The sequence below is a fragment of the Pristis pectinata genome, chromosome 3 (genome assembly GCF_009764475.1).
Source record: "Pristis pectinata isolate sPriPec2 chromosome 3, sPriPec2.1.pri, whole genome shotgun sequence".
Lineage (NCBI taxonomy): Eukaryota > Metazoa > Chordata > Chondrichthyes > Rhinopristiformes > Pristidae > Pristis > Pristis pectinata.
This window is the reverse complement of record NC_067407.1, coordinates 17062264-17080630: the sequence shown is the minus strand read 5'-3', so window position 1 is coordinate 17080630 and position 18367 is coordinate 17062264. Positions and strand designations below refer to the sequence as shown.

Sequence of the window (18367 nt, the reverse complement as noted above, 5' to 3'; positions counted from 1 at the left end):
ATTCACAACCCTGGAACCAGACCAGCAAATTTTCACTGAAATCCCTCAACGGCAAGTGCATCCTTTCTTTGGTATGGAGACAACAGTTGTAGACAACACTCTGGATGTGATCTCACAATGCCTTATAACGATTATAATAAGACTTGATTCCTCTTTTAATTAAATCGTCTCAAAGTATAACATAACACTTTCCCTCTTTATTGCTTGTTGCACCTACACGTTGGCCTTCAGTGATTTGTGTACAAGCACACCCAGGTTCCTGTGAACATCAGCATCACCCAATCTCTGGCCAATTAACAAGTACTCTGCTTTTCATTTTTTGTGCATTAAAGTGGATGAACTCATATTTTCCATCTGCCATGTTATCACTCACTCACTCATTTCGCCTACATTCCCTTGAGCCCCTCTACATTCTCTTCCGTACTCACAATCCTACCCAGTTTAGTATCATTAGCAAACTTGGAAATATGACATCTGCTCCATTCAGCCAAACTGTCACAGATTGTGAAAAGTTGGGGCCCTGAGCACCAATCTCTGTGGTTTCCATTAGTCACAGCCTACTAATCTCAGGATAATCCATTTATGCCCACTCTTTGATTTATTTCTGACAACCAATTTTCCATCCATTTCCATCCCATATACTTTCATCTTGTTCACTAACCTCCTGTCTCATATCCTCAAACTCCAACAGATTAGTCAAACATGATTTTCCTTTCACAACTCCATGCTGACTCTGTTAAGTAGTCTAATTGCTCTGCCATTTCATTTTCGCGTGTTTGTAGAGGGTCTACATTTCACTGGTCTTTTCCTTTTTATGTACCCACAAATGATCAGAACTTTTTTTTAGTGTCTCACCAGTCTACCCACATATTCCATCTTGCCTTTAATCAATTCCTTTGCCCTCCTTTGCCAAGTTCTAAAATTCTCCCAATCCTGAGGCCTACTGCCATCTCTGACAATCTACTGGGACTTTTACAGTACCTTGAATTCATCTAGTCGGCCACAGATGAATCACATTTCCTGTGTGCCTTAAAGAAATGTTTTTACAACTTGTGCATTATTTCTTTAAATACTAACAATTACCTATCCACCATATCTTTCAACATAATCTCCCAAATCAACCACCACAAACTTTCAGTCTCCAGTGTTTCCTTTGTTTAGATTTAGAACCTTAATTTTGCATTGAACTACATCACTTTCAAACTCAATGTCAAATTCTATATTAATGGTCATTCTTCCCCAAAGGCCCTTGATAACATGATCATCGCTTAACTCTAATTACACAAAATGAGATCCAAAATAGACTTTCTCCTAATTGGCTTCTTGACATATTGATTGACAAAAATATCTCACATACATTCCATTAATTTATTTTCCATCTTATTACAGCAAATTTCACTCAATCTGTACATAGATTAAAGCCTACGATTACCATATTACCCCAGTCACAACTACCTCTAATTTCCTGACTTATGCCACACACAATATTACAACTATAATCTGGTGGCCTATAAATACCAATGTTTTTGCCCTCTATAGCTTAACTCAACCCAAATTGATTCTAGTTCTATATCATAATGTGTCAAGTCAATTTCTCATCACTGCATTGATCTCCAACTCGATTAATGTTGTGAGAACACCCTTTTCCTTGCGTCAGTCCCTTTCTATGTGTTGAATACCCTGCCATGTTTAGCTCCCAGCTTTGACGCAATGCAGCTATGTTTCCATAATATCAATTAGATCATTCCTGTTTACTTCTATTTTTGATATTAATTTACCTTGCTGCAAATGCTGGAAGCATTCAGATACGGCACCTTTAATTTTGTCACTTTCTTGTACGTTGACCCTCTTTTCTGCTTGCCTTTCTTTGTGCCATCTATTTTGCAGAATCAGATCAAAGGCTCAGTGTACTGGGAATTTCATTTGCCAATACTACTGGATACCAGATTTTAGGCATCATGATGTAGAACAAGAATCAATTTGGGTTACAAACTTGGAAAGGTCATAAAGCATTAACAGGAGCCATTTATGGGCATCCAAATAGTAGTTATAACATTGGGTGTAGCATAAATCAGGAAATTAAGAGATGGCTGTGACAGGGTAACATGGAAATCTATGTGATGACTGCAGCAGAATACAGGCTTAATCTTCCATTACTCCTATGTAGGTAATCCCAGTTGCACAGATTTAGAAAACCAGAGTCTAAATTAGGGTCATTGTCTGTCTTTACACAGCCTCAAAGGCTTATTGAATGGAAAAGCAAATTGGCCACCCATGACATCAGCAATGGAGAAACACAAAAATCTAGAGAGTTAAACAAAAAAAAATCAGGAAATATTCCATTTAAAAATACATTCACTACAAAGAAGAAAATATATTTTACATATTCCTGACCACTCCCCAATAAGGACAGGGAGCCAGGGAGTTTAAAGTTTCTGGATTTTTTCTGAGAAGATAAATTCTGCAATTATACTCCATTGTCTCACATCAACCATGTTGTCAACATTCAGTACAAACAATTCCATTTAAGCCATTTCAAATTATACCACAAATTGGAAAAAATGTCCAAATAAGCCACTTGTGTACAAGCCTTGAAGGGATGTGCATTATTCTGTCATGTACATAATATAATGCATACTTACACTGATAGCTTAAATTGTTATTCAACAATATAGAAACATTAAAGCATATAACAGTTAAGAACTATTGTCCTAAACAGAAAGAAAACCTACCAGTAACAACCACACTGCTCATGGTAGAGTTTGGGCTGCTGAGAATGGTGCCAGAAAGTTCGTCAGATCCCCTCTGTGTATAAATACAAAATACACAATTTCATTACGATCTTAAATTTTATGAAGATTTTCCAAAACGGCTTATGCAGGCTACTAAATATTGAAGTCCGTTGGCCCCAACCAAAAGTAAATCACAGAACAAGACGACAAAAAAAATTCAACCACAATGATTCCTTAAGCTCTTCCATCAGTTAGGATTGAACAATTACACAAATAGACAAGGTCAAAAACAAGAAGAATTTTCAAATCAAGGCGTAGCTTAATTGGGAGTCAATGTGGGTCAGTGAGCACTGGGGTGGCAGGCAAATGGAACAGAGCAAATTAGGACATAGGCTGTGTTTTGAATGATCTCCAAGTTGACAGGAGACCAAAATGTGAGAAACTACACAGGAATGCATTGGAAAACTGTAAGGATGAAACAAAGACATAGATGAGAGTATCTGCAGACAAGTAGGTGCAACTGAATGACATTATGGGAGGTAAAATGAAAACCAGTAATCTTAAGTGACACAAACATACAGTCCAAGGTTCATCTAGAGATCAAGCATTTTGTGACTTTGTACAGAAGCTGGTTTGGCTTCTGGCAGGATGAATGTAATTTTCAAAAGGGTCTCAACAGTTGGTTTAATAGTCCTAATCGTTAGCTGAAGGAAATTTCTGTTAACTCAGCAGCAGATGTCAAACAAGCAGTCTGACAATTTTTAAACAATGGAGAATTACATTTTCTTTTTAAAAAGGCCCAACCAATTTGTTACTGTAATAGACTGAAGCAGCAAAATATCAACTAAACAAAAACGTCCAGACAGCAGACTGCCCGGAGAAGATATCCAAAGCCTGATGATTCAATGATAACATTTAGCCCAAGAAGACATAGTAGTCAGCTCTTACCACAATGGCAGTTCAGCTTTTATCTGTAGTCATTTTATTTGCCATTTTACATTTGGATTTATACACATTTGAGGTTTAGGAAAATATTTACACTTTTGCCTCACTGGCAAATAAATCCCAATCAAGAGCTTAAAAATACCAATTAAGCTCCATGGCAATATGCAAAGAATATCAAGACCAATGTAGTCTAAGGATGAAGCATGAGAAAACAAGGCACAGACAATTAGCACCCATATTGTCAGTCATATTTTCATTACTTTGTCAAAAGGTGTTGTTCAATTACAGTACAATTAGTGATGCCGTTGCGGTGCTTTCAGCAACAAATTTATAAAAGCTGCTTCCATTACAAGAATGGATAAGGATTTTCAGAAGTTCAAAAGCTCAAGCTTGCTAATGTGAAAAAAAATCCAGGATTCAAACAACGGAATTGCAGGAAACTTTGTACCAATTAGTTTGAGTTTGTATTTCACCATTTTCATTGTAGCACACATGGCTCAAATTTACCTGCGCCCCTTGTAGCCATCTCAAATAGATATGGAACAATCTATGATAGTAAATATCCCAAAAGGACATGTGTAACATGGCAGAACAACCTTAAGTTTTAAAATAAATGACAGTAAGACAAAAACAAAACCTTTTTAGTACTGAAAGAGAAAGCGAGAGCTAAGTAAGAGCTGGTACCAATGATATTAAGTGTGAAACTACCAGTTCCTAAAAAAAATACGGTCGCATACTATCCTTCGAAGAAAGGGCCTGCCATCCTCACCTATTCTAGCCTATGCGTGACACCAGATGCACCAACGTGGTTAATTTCTGTCTTATGAAGTAACCTACCAATTGTGGATTGGCAATAAATGCTGGCATTACATGACATATCCACAAACAGCAGGGAGCAAATAAAAGTTGTTTGTTAGTACACAATCATTCCCCTTCTCATAGAACTTTCCAATCCATACATCTTCCCCTCCAAGCATTCCGAAGGAAGTATTGCCTCCGTGACTCCCTGATTCAATCTTCCATTTTCATTATCACACCCACCCACCCATGCAACAACTATCTTTTGACCTCTTCCCACCATCCAGAGACCCAGGGAATGCAGAATTTCACTTGCATTTCTTCCAAGTTAGTGGATTGCACCTGGCACTTACAACCTAGTACAGATTGAGTGATCATTGTGCAAGGATGACCCTGAGCTTCTGGTTACATATGGTTTTAATTCTCCACTTCCACTCCAAGCACTGACTCTGGCCTCCACATTGCCCCAAAGGCGACCAATGCAAGCTCAAAGAATACTACGTCATCTTTCATCTAGGCACTTTGCAGCCCTCAGGACTTAATATTGAATTTAACAATTTTAAGTTGTTTACCTGTGTCCACAGATGTGCTTGTATCTTTGTTTCAATATGTTCCTCCTCTGCCTCTGTCAGTTTTTTTTAAAATAAATTGTTACCTTGACAATCTTTTGTAAATCTCATTAAATCTTGTTATCTATTATGGGTCTCTTCCCCCAGTTAATGAAGAGATAATGTTCCTGAAGAATCCTATGTATGAAAAAATTCATGAGGTAGCTTTCTATATTTTTTCCTATAGAAAAAAATAAGCTTGGTAGCTAACACTAAGAGTTCTAGTGAAAAATCATGGAAAATACAAAATATTAAAATCTTTGTTTTAACTACATATAAGAGTACATTGAGAAGGCATGGGGTGGGGGGGGGGGGGGCAAAAGCTTCTGCACAGGTTGGTAGAGGTGGACAGAATTTGTATTTGACATTGTGGTAGAAGAGACAGTTGGACAATGTGGTAGCTGGTTCTGGTGTGGGCTTGTTGGATGATGATGTGGTAGTGACTAATTCAATATAGAGGCAGATGTTGAGGATTTAAGAAAAGTATCAAGAGAAGAATTAGTAATTTTGTAAGCTTTTCATCATATGACCCCCCCATGGACAACATCAATGCTTCATTCCACCTATGAATGTTATACAAGAACACAAGGAAGCAGGAGCAGGAATAGGTCACCAGACCCCTCAAGCCTGCCCCATCATTCAGTATTGACCATGGCTGATGTGCGCTAGGCCTCAACTTCTCTTTTAAGCCAGTTCCCTATAACCCTCAATTTCCCAATCTTTCAATAATTATTACCTCCTAAATACATCTAATAATCTAGTCCCCACGACCATCTAGGCAAGAGAATTCTAGAGATTCACCACCCTGTAAAAGAAATTCCTATGCACCTCAGTTATAAATGAATACCCCATTTATCTTGTAGCTACATTCCCTTGTCCAAGTCTCTCCTACTCATGGAAAGAGCTCAACATTCCCCTGCCATGCCCTCTTAGGATCTTATATTTCAATAAGATCACCCTCATTCTTTGCAAATTGCAAAAATTCCATTTTATCAAAGAAATCCTTTAACATTTTCATACTAAGACTTCTTGAAGGCTTGTGACTTTCATCTTCTGACCTAGCTGCCGACGGCTTCTGATTAGCTCGAAAGCCTTCAGTTGTAATCTCCACAGCACATGATCCAGAACCTCCTCAACTCCATCCATGTCGACATCATCAATCCCTGCTTCTCTAGCGAGGGAAATAATGTCCACTCTTGGTGGCTGGTTATATTGGGCAAGCCTTTGAAATCATTTACTACCTCAGGCACCATTCATCATCACTTCACTTTATTCCAAGAGGCTGTTTTACTGTTGACTGCAACTTTTATGATGTACTTCTTCCATATAACAAGGAGTGATAGTAAATCTTGTTTCTCAGTTTTCCCCAATCACTCAACACATCATACAATACAAATAATAAGCTTCAAATCTTGAAATGACACCGTGGTCCATAGGCTGCAAGTATTATCACCCTTATATTGCAACAAGTATCAGTGATGCTGTCCATGTGACTTGGGACATTATCAATGTTTTATTTTCAACTTTTTTTCTCAAGATATTGTTTAATTGCAAATTCAATATATCCCTTCATGTAGTCATAGCATATGCTTGCCATCATCCAAGCCTTACGACTGGACTTACAGTTAACTGGCAGAACTACCTTTAATAAGCCTTTCAATGGATTAGGGCTTTTGAGTGATAGATGAGATAAAATTAAATTTGAAGTCCCCACTGGCATTGCCTCTAAGAACAATGCTCCTTAGATGCTTTCAATCCTGGGGCAGACTCCCAATGAAGGTACGTTCTGGTAATCTCTTTCAATTAAGTCTCATCTCATCAAAATTAAACACTTGTTCAGGCACACAGCTGCCATTCTTTACATCTTCCGCAGCAGCAATATCTGCAACAGCAATTTCTCTAGCCATCTTAACTGATTGCAAATTATGTTTGTAAAAACAATCACAGAATCCATGGTCAGAAACAAACATTTCAGCTGGTGACTTTTGTCCAATAGATGTAGATGCTTCGTCTTGCCAGCATGCAGCCTGTTTAGGTCTTTCCATACAGTGCATTCTCTTATATGATGCTTGAGAGGGGGCAACATAGAGTAGTATAGCACAGGAACAGGCCCTTCAGCTCACAATGTCTGTGCCCATCATGATGCCAATTTAAACTGCACATCTGCCTGCATGTAGACTATATCCCTCAATTCTATGCCTGTTCATGTGTCTGTATAAATGCTTCTTAAATGTTGCTATTGTATCTGCTTCTATCACTCCCCTGGCAGCGTGTTCCAGGCACCTACCACACTGTGTAAACAAAATCTTGCCATGTAAACCTCCTTTAAATTTTCTCCTTCTAATCTTAAAGCTATGCCCTCTATTATTTGATATTTCCACCCTGGGGAAAAAAAAACAGACTATCTACCCTGTCTACGCCTCTCATTTTATATACTTCCAAATAGGTCACCCATCAGCCTCCAACACTCCAAAGAATACAATCCAAGTTTGTCTGACCTCTCCTTATAGCAAATACTCTATAATCCAAGCAACATCCTGGTGAACCTCTTCTGCACCCTCTCCATCCTCACCCTCACTTATATCAAAGTTTGTAAGGGCTCTGTCATTTACATTAGTTTACTCTTACATTTAACCTCCAAAAGTTCAACACCTCCCACTTGTCCAGGTTAAACTCCATCTGCCATTTCTCTGTCCACATTTCCAACTGATCTATCTCCTGCCTGTCCTTTGACAATATACCTCACTATCCGCAACTCAGCCAGCTTTTGTGTTGCCTGCAAACTTAATGAGCCCACCTACATTTTCATCCAAATCATTTAAATGTATCACAAACAACAGAGATTCTTGTGGAACACCACTGGTCAAAGACCTGTGCCAGAATAACACCTTTCCACTACTACCCTCTGTCTTCAATGGCCAAGCCAATTTTGAATTCACTCTACCAAGTCTCCATGGACCCCACATGCTTTAATCTTCTACATCAGCCTACCATGAGGAACCTTGTCGAAAGCTTTACGAAAGTCCAGTGCTACAACATCCTTTGCCCTATTCTTATCAATCATCTTGGTTACCTTCTCAAAAAACTCATCAAGTTTGTAAGACATGACCTCCCCTGCACAGAGTCTTGTTGACTATCCCAAATAAGTCTATGTGAACAGTGAACGTTTTCATCCTCTGACCATCTATTCAATATCTTCATCATCCAACATGTTACAGGAAGAACCACCAGTCACTGAAGTTTATGCAATCCTCTTCATTGCTTCTTTGTTTTCTCCAATGGTAGCAATGGTCAACTCTGCTAGAACCAATGTCCTCTCTCGTTTCTTCCTTCTTACAATATCCAGCTTCATCTCCAGTGTTAAAGCTCTTTCCTTTGCTGACATGAATGTTGACATTGATGCAAGACACCTGGGTGCCTTAGTCGTTGGGGTGGGGATGCTTAGCCTCAGAAAATGATGCACGCAAAATGTTGATCTCATGAACTGAAGTTACGTTGCAAGGTTTGAACTGTGTTCTTCACCCTTTGTAGTAGCAAACAACATCTTCATTAAGCAACAAGTCAAATTAAATGAAACTCTTCATTATTGTGAAAATTTGTTAAGCAAATGTTCCCTAACCAGGGGAGATCTGTACTTGCCTAATGATTTACAGGCCACATTTTGCTTGCATCTCAGTCAGGCCCCACCTGACAATAGCTACAACTACAGCTTATGTTATGCTTGACCTCTTTAGTAACTAAAGCAAGAACAGAGTTGATTGTGTAACATGGCACTAAGAATGCATTCTCATTTATAAAAGGATATTCAACTCAAATTATGGAAAAGGCTATGTTGTGCAATAGGTTTACTAACGTATCACTATAAAAGGAGTTTCAATTCCAAATCAGTGCATACAAGAAAGCTAAAGCTATTTTTGAAAAGTACTAGGGTGTCATACAAATCATGGCTGCACAGTTCTTTATCAGCAAACCAATTCAAAAGGAGAAATCCAGAAGCAAGTATTCTAGGATGCTGGAAATCAATATCAGAAGCAAAAAATGCTGAAAACACTCAGCATGTCAGGCAGCATCTGTGGAGCGAGAAATGGGGTTAACATTTAGGTTTCTATTAGAAATGGGAAAAGTTAGAAATCAATATTGTTTATACATTACAGAGAAAACGACAAGGGTGGTAGATGCAGAGATAACAAATAGGAAGATCTGTGATGGGTTGAAGACCAGGAGATTAAACAATAAAAGTGGTGGTAGTGTTGGCTGAAAGAGGGTGTCACAGGGCTAACTGGAAGAGGTATATGGAATCTGAAGTACTAAAGAAAGAAAAACCTGTGTACCAAAGAAGACAATACAGGTGTTCCCAAACAGGAAACCATGGATGAACGGAGAGATCCACTCCCTACTCAAGGACAGGACGGCTGCACACAAATTTGGTGATCCTGATCTGTACAAGAAATCAAGGTATGACCTTCGGAAAGCTATCAGGGATGCTAAGAGGCAATACTGACTCAAAATAGAGTCCCTGACCAGCCATCAGTTATGGCAGGGCTTACATGCCATAAGACGAAGTCGGGCTGCATAGCTAACAACAGCACATCCCTTCTGGATGAACTTAACGCATTCTATGCGCATTTTGAACAGAAGGGAAATAGATTGTCACCATCCACCCTGACAGCCACCAATGCAGCTGAACCTGTGATCACAGTGGAGGACGTAACATCAGTCTTCCAGAGAGTGAAGATGAGGAAAGCACCTGGCCCAGATGGTGTCCCTGGCCGTGTGCTAAGATCTTATGCTGATCAGCTGGCAGGAGTATTTGCGGACATATTTAACCTCTCCCTACTTCAAGCTCAGGTTCCCTCCTGTTTTAAGACCACCACCATCATATCGGTACCAAAGAAAAAGGTAACATGCCTCAATGATGACTGACCAGTGGCTCTGACATCCACCACCATGAAGTGCTTTGAGAGGTTGATCATGGCATGCATCAACTCTAGCCTACCAAACAATCTGGACCCACTGCAATTCGCCTATCACCAAAACAGGTCTACAGCAGATGCCAGCTCCCTGGCCCTACACTCAGCTCTGGAGCATCTGGACAGTAAAGACACTTACATTAGACTATTGTTTATTGACTACAGCTCTGCCTTCAATACAATAATCCCGAGTAAGCTTGTCACCAAACTCCGAGACCTAGGTCTCAACACCTCCCACTGTAACTGGATCCTTCACTTTCTAACAAACAGACCGCAATCAGAGAGAATAGGCAGCAATACCTCCAACACGATTATTCTCAACACTGGTGCCCCACAAGGCTGCGTCCTCAGCCCTCTACTCTACTCCCTATACACTCATGACTGCTTGGCCAGATTCTGCTCCAACTCCATCTACAAGTTTGCAGATGATACCACTGTTGTAGGCCGTATCTCAAACAGTGATGAGTCAGAGTACAGGAAGGAGATAGAGAGCTTAGTGGAATGGTGTCATGACAACAACCTTGCCCTCAATGTCAACAAAAGAGCTGGTCATTGACTTCAGGAAAGGGGGCAGTGTACATGCACCTGTCTACATCAATGGTGCTGAGGTTGAGAGCCTCAAGTTCCTGGGAGTGAACATCACCAACAGCCTGTCCTGGTCAAATCACGTAGAAGCCACGGCCAAGAAAGCTCACCAGCGCCTCTACTTCCTCAGGAGGCTAAAGAAATTTGGTTTGTCCCCTTTGACTCTCAACAACTTTTACAGATGCACCATAGAAAGCATCCTATCTGGATGTATCACGGCTTGGTACGGCAACTGCTCTGCCCAGGACCGCAAGAAACTGCAGAGAGTTGATGACACAGCCCAGAGCATTACAGACACCAGCCTCCCCTCCTAGGACCGTCTTTACTTCTCGTTGTCTTGGTGAAGCAGCCAGCATAATCAAAGACCCCACCCACCCGGGACATTCTCTCTTCTCTCCTCTTCCATTGGGTAGAAGAAACAGGAGCCTGAAGGCATGTACCACCAGACTTAAGGACAGCTTCTACCCCACTGTGATAAGACTATTGAACAGTTCCCTTATACAATGAGATGGACTATGACCTCGATCTACCTTGTTGTGACCTCGCACCTTATTGCACTGCACTTTCTCTGTAGCTGTGACACTTTACTCTGTACTGTTGTTTTTACCTGCACTACATCAATGCACTTTGTACTAACTCAATGTAACTGCACTGTGTAATGAACTGACCTGTACGATCGGTTTGTAAGACAAGCTTTTCACTGTACCTCAGCACAAGTGACAATAATAAACCAATACTAATAGTGGAAATGAGAGATATTAGACTGGAATGGCTGATTGCATGAAATGGTTGAATTTAATGTTGAGCCCCAAACACTGTAATGTGCCAAGTTGGAAAATGAGTGGCTGTCCCTTTAGCTTCAAAGAGCTTCATTTTAATTACAGGAGGTCAAATATAGAGGTCAAAATGGGAGCAGGATGGAAAATTAAAATGCTATGAACTGGCAGACCTTGAGCTACCAGTTCACATCAAAAAGGCAACAATGTTAACTGTTTCTCAAAAGATTTCCAGCAGTTAGCACATTCTTTTTCAAAACGAAGGACACAATTTGAACTAATGAGCATCTGCAAATAGTGGGAGCAAAGCTGTGTTACTTTCAGTTATAAAAGCAAAATCCAAGTGAAAATGTAAGCACCTTGATAAAGCTCTGTAATGAATAACCAAATACCAACATTTTACTGAAATCAGACACAAACACATCATTAGCAATAAAAACACTATCCAACTTGAAAATCCTTTATTAAAAGTGTTTCCATTTGTTTAATCCAATAATAAAATTATGAAGGAAATGTAGCTTTAAAGTATAGGCTAATCATTACAAAAACAGATGGTGTAAGAAGAAATTTAAACACATTTTCAATTATAGCATTCTAATGATCAGAAAAGAAGAAACCAGCAAATGAAAGTTGAAGATAAATATCTACAAACTGGAGCTGGAAAATAAATTTTTCCGGAGCAGGTCTTTAATCCCAAGTTTAAACAAAAATGTTCAGGCAAAAATCAATCTTTCTCACTTTCTTTTTTTAAAAAACACCAAATGGGCCTATCAACCATTATGAATGACGTGCTCTAATTATTGCAAAATACACATTAAGATAAACAAAAATGCATTTTCAAATCAATGTTACAATAACCATTATTCTTGAAGAAAGAGAGGCACATCAGGCTTTCACTGATACAATGGTATAGCTTTAAATCGTCAACGTAATCCCATTGTAATCACTTTATTATTCTAACCTCAGTCATCTAAAACTTCATTTCATTCCCAGCATAAAAGTGAAAATGGGATTGAAAAGAATGACCGAAGAGTATGCAAAGAAAACATATTTAAGTGAAAAAAAATAGCAATTTCAAGAAACCACATCTACAAACTAAGACATGTTTTACATGTCACAATGCCTTAATCTATTTATTCCAAATTTAAACAAACCTTTGCACTCATTACAGCAAAACTATAGCCCTTACATATTAAATATCTATATTACTTTGCTAATTTGTTAATATTTTCATTAAGAAAATATGGAAGCTCCAATTGTGTTGTCTTGATACCAGATTTATGCATTCCTCAAATGTCTGTTTCCAACATTCTGCAATGGTCTGGTTTCACTATGCACTAGCAGACTTAGAGTACTAGTTACATGGCACACAGCCAGTCAAAACAGCGTTAATATACTACTTTGGCCATATGATGGTCTGTTTTTCCCTCATCCAGTTTTACAGATATTCCGGATACCGATCACAACCAAACAGATTCCAAGTTTCTTGCCATTAGTGTAGAGGCAACAAGGCCAACAACAGTATCTGAACCAGAGATCAGAGTTCGTTTGGTCCATAAAGTTCAGAATCTCATGATAATTCTTTTAAACAATGAGTCACTATAATACTACCTTGTTTTCTCATCATGTCACACCAATGTCATTTTTCCAATTAATATTTTGGGATAGCATCAAGTACTGACAGTATTAAACATACAAAAATTTAATATAGTATCACACAGATAAGTTCAATTCCGTAGCCTGAATAAAACTGCTTTTCTTTAAACACCAGAATATAGCCAAGAACAAATGAACTACACAAGTAACGTAACCAGATTCAATTTTTGGCAAATGCCCAAAGATTAGACTTGAAAAATCTTGCACAATTAAGCAAAGAGAATTTCATTGAGTTTCAAAGAACTACCTAAAATAATCTGTTTTGACACCAATTTAAAACAACCCTCTTATGATCAGCACCAAGGCAAACAACCACATTCTGGTGAAAAATTCTTGACATATCATAATATATCCCATGTAAATAAAATAGAAAAATCTGCAGTGAAGAGAATCGGAAATGAAACCAACTACTTAGAGCCACTGTAAGTTCCAAGCAGATAATTAATCACATCTGAGTAAAACAAAAACTTGCTTTGAAACAGTACCTTTCATATCTTCAGGATATTCCCAAACATTTCACAGCCTATGAATTACTTTGAGTTTAGTCATTTTTATACAAATAGCAAAGATGTGACTAGTTTCTTTACGAAACAAAGCTGATTTGGATCAACCTTAGCCTGTATATTGAAAGAAAAGTTATTTTCCTCATGAAGCAAGGAGCTTTTGCATTAAATTCAGAGGACAGACATGGCCTCAATATCTCATCCAAAATACCAACACCTTAGGTACAGAACTGAAACATCAGACATTTAATGTACTTAGCACTTTAGACTGAAGCCTTTAACCATGTCCTCCCCCCACTGACTCAAAGGTAAAAGTCCTAAAGTCCTTTGACTCAAAAGTCAAAGACGCTGTGGTTTACCCTACGTAAATTGAGAATGTAATCCACATGAAAATTTAATTTTCTCCCGTAAAAGCTAGCAATAAAAGACGACAAACCAAAATGAAATGAATACTAAGTCACAAATAATGCACATTTGAAGTGCTGAAAACATCCGCAAATTGTTCATAGAAGTATACTCTATGCAGGCATAATAACTTAAAATTAAAGTGAACAAAAAAGTGATGGTAAAGTTTATTTATCACATTTTAACATGATTATCACTGGAAGCTAAACCACCAACTATCCATATAAATTTGGGACCCCTTCAGTTAGTTAAATAAAATTTTCATTGTATCACTCACTATACCATGTGGCACAATAACTTCCCTGTCCATTAACTATCATTCTATTGTAACCCAATTTGAATCAAAGTTTGTTCTTCTGGTTCCCATTGAGTGATTGGGTAGGGAGAAAAAAAAATTATGGAGCATTTAATAGCATTTACCATACTGTTGTCACGCAGCTCTAACTTCAGTCCAGTATGGTAAATGAGGTAGCTATCACCTCTAGAGACTTGTGCACAAAACAAATGGTTCTCATAAGAGAGTTTTACTTGCTGACAACACAGCTTGCTGCGGATAACAGAATAAGATAATTAAGGTCCCATCCAAAGCACATGCTATTTTGAAGTCTGAATCACAATTAAATTATCTTTCCATTTTATTGCTCCATCTATTGTAAGTCATTCTTTATGCCCAATATCACAAAAATGACATTTCCATTTTTGAGTATGGAATGAAGTGGAAACAAGATGTTTTACTACAATGGTTTGAAATAAACACAGATCAATGGCATTAGAAACAAAGTCAGGCTTTTCAATACAAAGTTCTGTACTGCATTCAGGCACGTACCCCCGATGAAAGAATAAAGACCCAGGGCAGAAGGGCTGCACATTCATGATCTATGAAAGTGGCAAAAGTTAAGAATACTGGTTAAAAATTACGGGAGGCTTGGCTTTAATGATAGAGAAAGAGTATAAAAGCAAGGAAGTTATAAATCTTTCCAAAACTGAGGTCTATTGCTTGACTCTGGGAATCGAAAAGGACATCATTGCCTTGAAAAGGGTGCTGAGATTCACTGTTATTACAGGGCAAAAGACCATTGCTAATATTGGCAGAAAGAGTGGAGCTGTTGTTCTGATTTGAATAGAAAATGTTAAAACATTCGATAAGTGATCAAAAGTTTCGAATAGTTTCACTGGAGGAAATACAGTATAACTGATCAAACTGGTAAAGGAAACAAGAATCAGAAAACACTGATTTAAAGTGGAAAATAACCTAAAGAAACAAGGACTTTTGTTTCAAAAAGAAAGTTCTAATGTCTCTGGAAAGAGGATTGTCAGGTTAACTACATAGCTTCTTCAATAAACTAGCACAATGGTTAGAATTATACCACACATGAAGCCTTTCCATCATTACAAGTGTCATAACAACAATAATTATGGCTAATAATACATTAAATTGGACACGATAATATAGTGCATCTAAAAGTAGATATTAATTTCAATTGAATGTCTAAATGGTTTCCATATTTGTATTCCCTCAGCTCAAGTCCAAACACTTGGTTCATTTACTTTAAGTCTGCTGTTAGACAGCAGCAACACGTTTAATTAGCCAATGCAGGCACTTAACAGAATCTTGCGTTGTTTCAATATTTTCATTGACCCAAAAATCTGCAGAGTTGTGAACTGTCAAAGGTCCAGTACCTCAGGGCAACTACAGGTGATCTGGTCCTAATGTACATCAAAGGGGTTTACAGAACCAACAAGCCAACTGTTTCCTATAATTTTTGTTCACGTGATGAAATAGAGGCACCTGACAGATATATCACAAACAAAACTGCCACACTTACCTTTATGCCAACTGCAACATCAGTGAGAATGCTACAAAAGAAAAGATAAGGAAGCTATCATCCCAAGTACGTTAACCCATTCACCACCTAATCACTATCCACAAAGACTAAATGGTTCATTTGAAAAGGTGCTACTTGTATTATCAGCGTGCTAAGTCTGCTAACCACAAAATTTGGCTCAGTGCCACTGCTGAAGAGGCTGTATCCATATGTTTGGCGTCCTCTCGATATCACTTTCCAGTAATTCATCTTACTTCTAGTGTTTTTAGTTGTTGCAACTAAAAGCAATAAAGGGACAAATCAGAGAGAAGCAAAGATAGACGCATAATTTTATTTTGGGGCAGGAGATGAAAGGGGTCCTTGGGGGTAGAAGAGAGCCAGAGCAGCAAGGGAGTGGGCAGCCGTAGTGGAAGAGCATGCAGCCAGGGGCAGAGGGAGGCATGGAGCGAGTAGAGGCAGGGACCCAGAACACAGGCAAAGGAAGTGAATAGCACGAGGGCAGAGGTAGGGATGGGAGGGCAGCTGGGGTCCTGGGGTCGGATGGAGGGAGCTGGCAGAGGAAAATATTGGAGGGGCAGAGGCTGCAGGCAGTCCACGGCAGAGGGATGGAGTGGGCAGAGGGATGGACAGCCCAGGGCAGAGGGAGGGACAGTGGGATGGGGGCAGCCGGGGGAGGGGGAGGGGAGGAATGAACAGGCAGCCAGGGGCAGAGGTAGGGATGAAGGGAGGGAGAGAGACAGGGACGGGGGGGGAGGGGAGAGAGACAGGGACGGGGGGGGAGGGGGGATGCAAGGAGGGAAGGGGGAGGGAGGGAAGGGGGGACGAGGGGATGCAGGGAGGGAGAGGGGATGCAGTGAGGGAGAGGGGATGCAGGGAGGGAGGAGGGGGGAGGGAGGGGAGGGAGGGGGAGGGAGGGGGAGGGAGGGGGAGGGAGTGGGGGAGGGGGAGGGAGGGGGGAGGGGGGGGAGGGGGGGGGGAGGGAGGGGGGAGGGGGAGGGAGGGGGAGGGGGGGAGGGAGGGGGAGGGGGAGGGGGGGGAGGGGGAGGGAGGGGGGAGGGGGAGGGAGGGGGAGGGAGGGGGGAGGGGGAGGGAGGGGGAGGGGGAGGGAGGGGGGAGGGGGAGGGAGGGGGAGGGAGGGGGGGGGGAGGGAGGGGGGAGGGGGAGGGAGGGGGGAGGGGGAGGGAGGGGGAGGGAGGGGGGAGGGGGAGGGAGGGGGAGGGAGGGGGGAGGGGGGAGGGGGAGGGAGGGAGCGGGGGGGATGCAAGGGGGAGGGAGGGGGGGATGCAAGGGGGGGATGCAAGGGGGGAGGGAGGGAGCGAGGGGGGGATGCAAGGGGGAGGGAGGGAGGGAGCGAGGGGGGGATGCAAGGGGGAGGGAGGGAGGGAGCGAGGGGGGGATGCAAGGGGAGGGAGGGGGAGGGCGGGGGAGGGAGGGGGAGGGGGGGGGAGGGGGGAGGGGGGAGGGAGGGGGGAGGGGGAGGGAGGGGGAGGGAGGGGGGATGCAAGGGGGAGGGAGGGGGGAGGGAGGGGGGGATGCAAGGGGGAGGAGAGAGGGAGGGGGAGGGAGGAGAGAGAGAGGGAGGGGGAGAGGGGGAGGGGGAGGGGGGGGGGGGGGAGGGGGAGGGGGGGGGGGGAGGGGAGGGGGGGAGGGGGAGGGGGAGGGGGAGGGGGAGGGGGGGGGGAGGGGAGGGGGGAGGGGGATGCAAGGGAGGGAGGGAGGAGGAATGGAAGGAGGGAGGGATGCAAGGAAGGAGGGAGTGAGTGAGGGATGCGGGGATGGCGGTATGTAGGGATGGCGGGAGAGGGCGAGTGAGGGAGCGCAAGGCCACCAGTCGTTCAGGGGCCCAGGCTGAACAATGAAGCGGAGCACCCACCAGCCGCCTTGCCCACACCAGGGCAGACTTGCCCCACCACCTCTCGGCCAACCAACAAGGATCAATTACAAACCCCCGAGGAACCCGAGTTTTACTGCCCGTGGAAACGGCCAGGACGAGCGCCGGTGGGCTGGAGTACATCAGCTTCCATTTACCACCAGTCGTTCGGGCGCCGCGACATGAAATGCATTGGAAAACGCTTCGCATCGCACCCTGCTACACTATTTACTTCTGGGGGGGCCGCAAGACTCAAGACCAGCCGATCCCCCGCCTGAATGGAAGGAGTAAAGCGCTGCCATTTACATGCAATTATTTTCCCCGCCGATTTAACTGGACTTACCCGTCCATTGCCGAATTACCAGAGGTTTGCGAGCGAACTGCCGCCGACAGGGAACACACAAAATGGCGCCGCGTGTCGTTCGCTGTCCTTCCCCTCCCCCCTCGCCACGCTCGCTCCGGGATCCTCCGGAAATGGCCGAGCGCAGCCGAACCGCTGGTCGCAAGTCAACGGGCGGGGGCTGCGCTGGAATTTCCAGTGGACGTGGCTCTGTGAGCAGCAGGGAGCCTTGGGTGAGATGTAACGTTCCCAGGTGCGCAAAATCCCCGCACGACTCCCGAGAAATGGTTTAAAAGCAAGGATGTTCTCATTTAGACCTGCAACTCTGATACTTTACCATCATTTATGAGAGA

The 18367-nt window shown here is 42.0% G+C and overlaps 1 protein-coding gene across 3 annotated transcripts in view; it reads right to left on the bottom strand.

The window, feature by feature from the left end:
* The window catches only part of LOC127568412 (polypyrimidine tract-binding protein 2), a 57217-nt gene extending 39103 nt beyond the window's left edge, over positions 1–18114 (bottom strand). Inside the window, exons 1-3 of one of the 3 annotated variants that reach the window (XM_052012109.1) lie at positions 18018–18114; positions 15805–15835; positions 2733–2805 (exon numbers count right to left, since the gene is read on the bottom strand). In XM_052012109.1, coding sequence (XP_051868069.1) covers positions 2733–2805; positions 15805–15835; positions 18018–18025 — 112 coding nt within the window. In that variant the 5' untranslated portion in view covers positions 18026–18114. The remainder of the gene's footprint in view (positions 1–2732; positions 2806–15804; positions 15836–18017) is intronic. The other 2 variants (XM_052012108.1, XM_052012110.1) reach the window with 2 other exon arrangements.
* Positions 18115–18367: the final 253 nt, after the last annotated feature.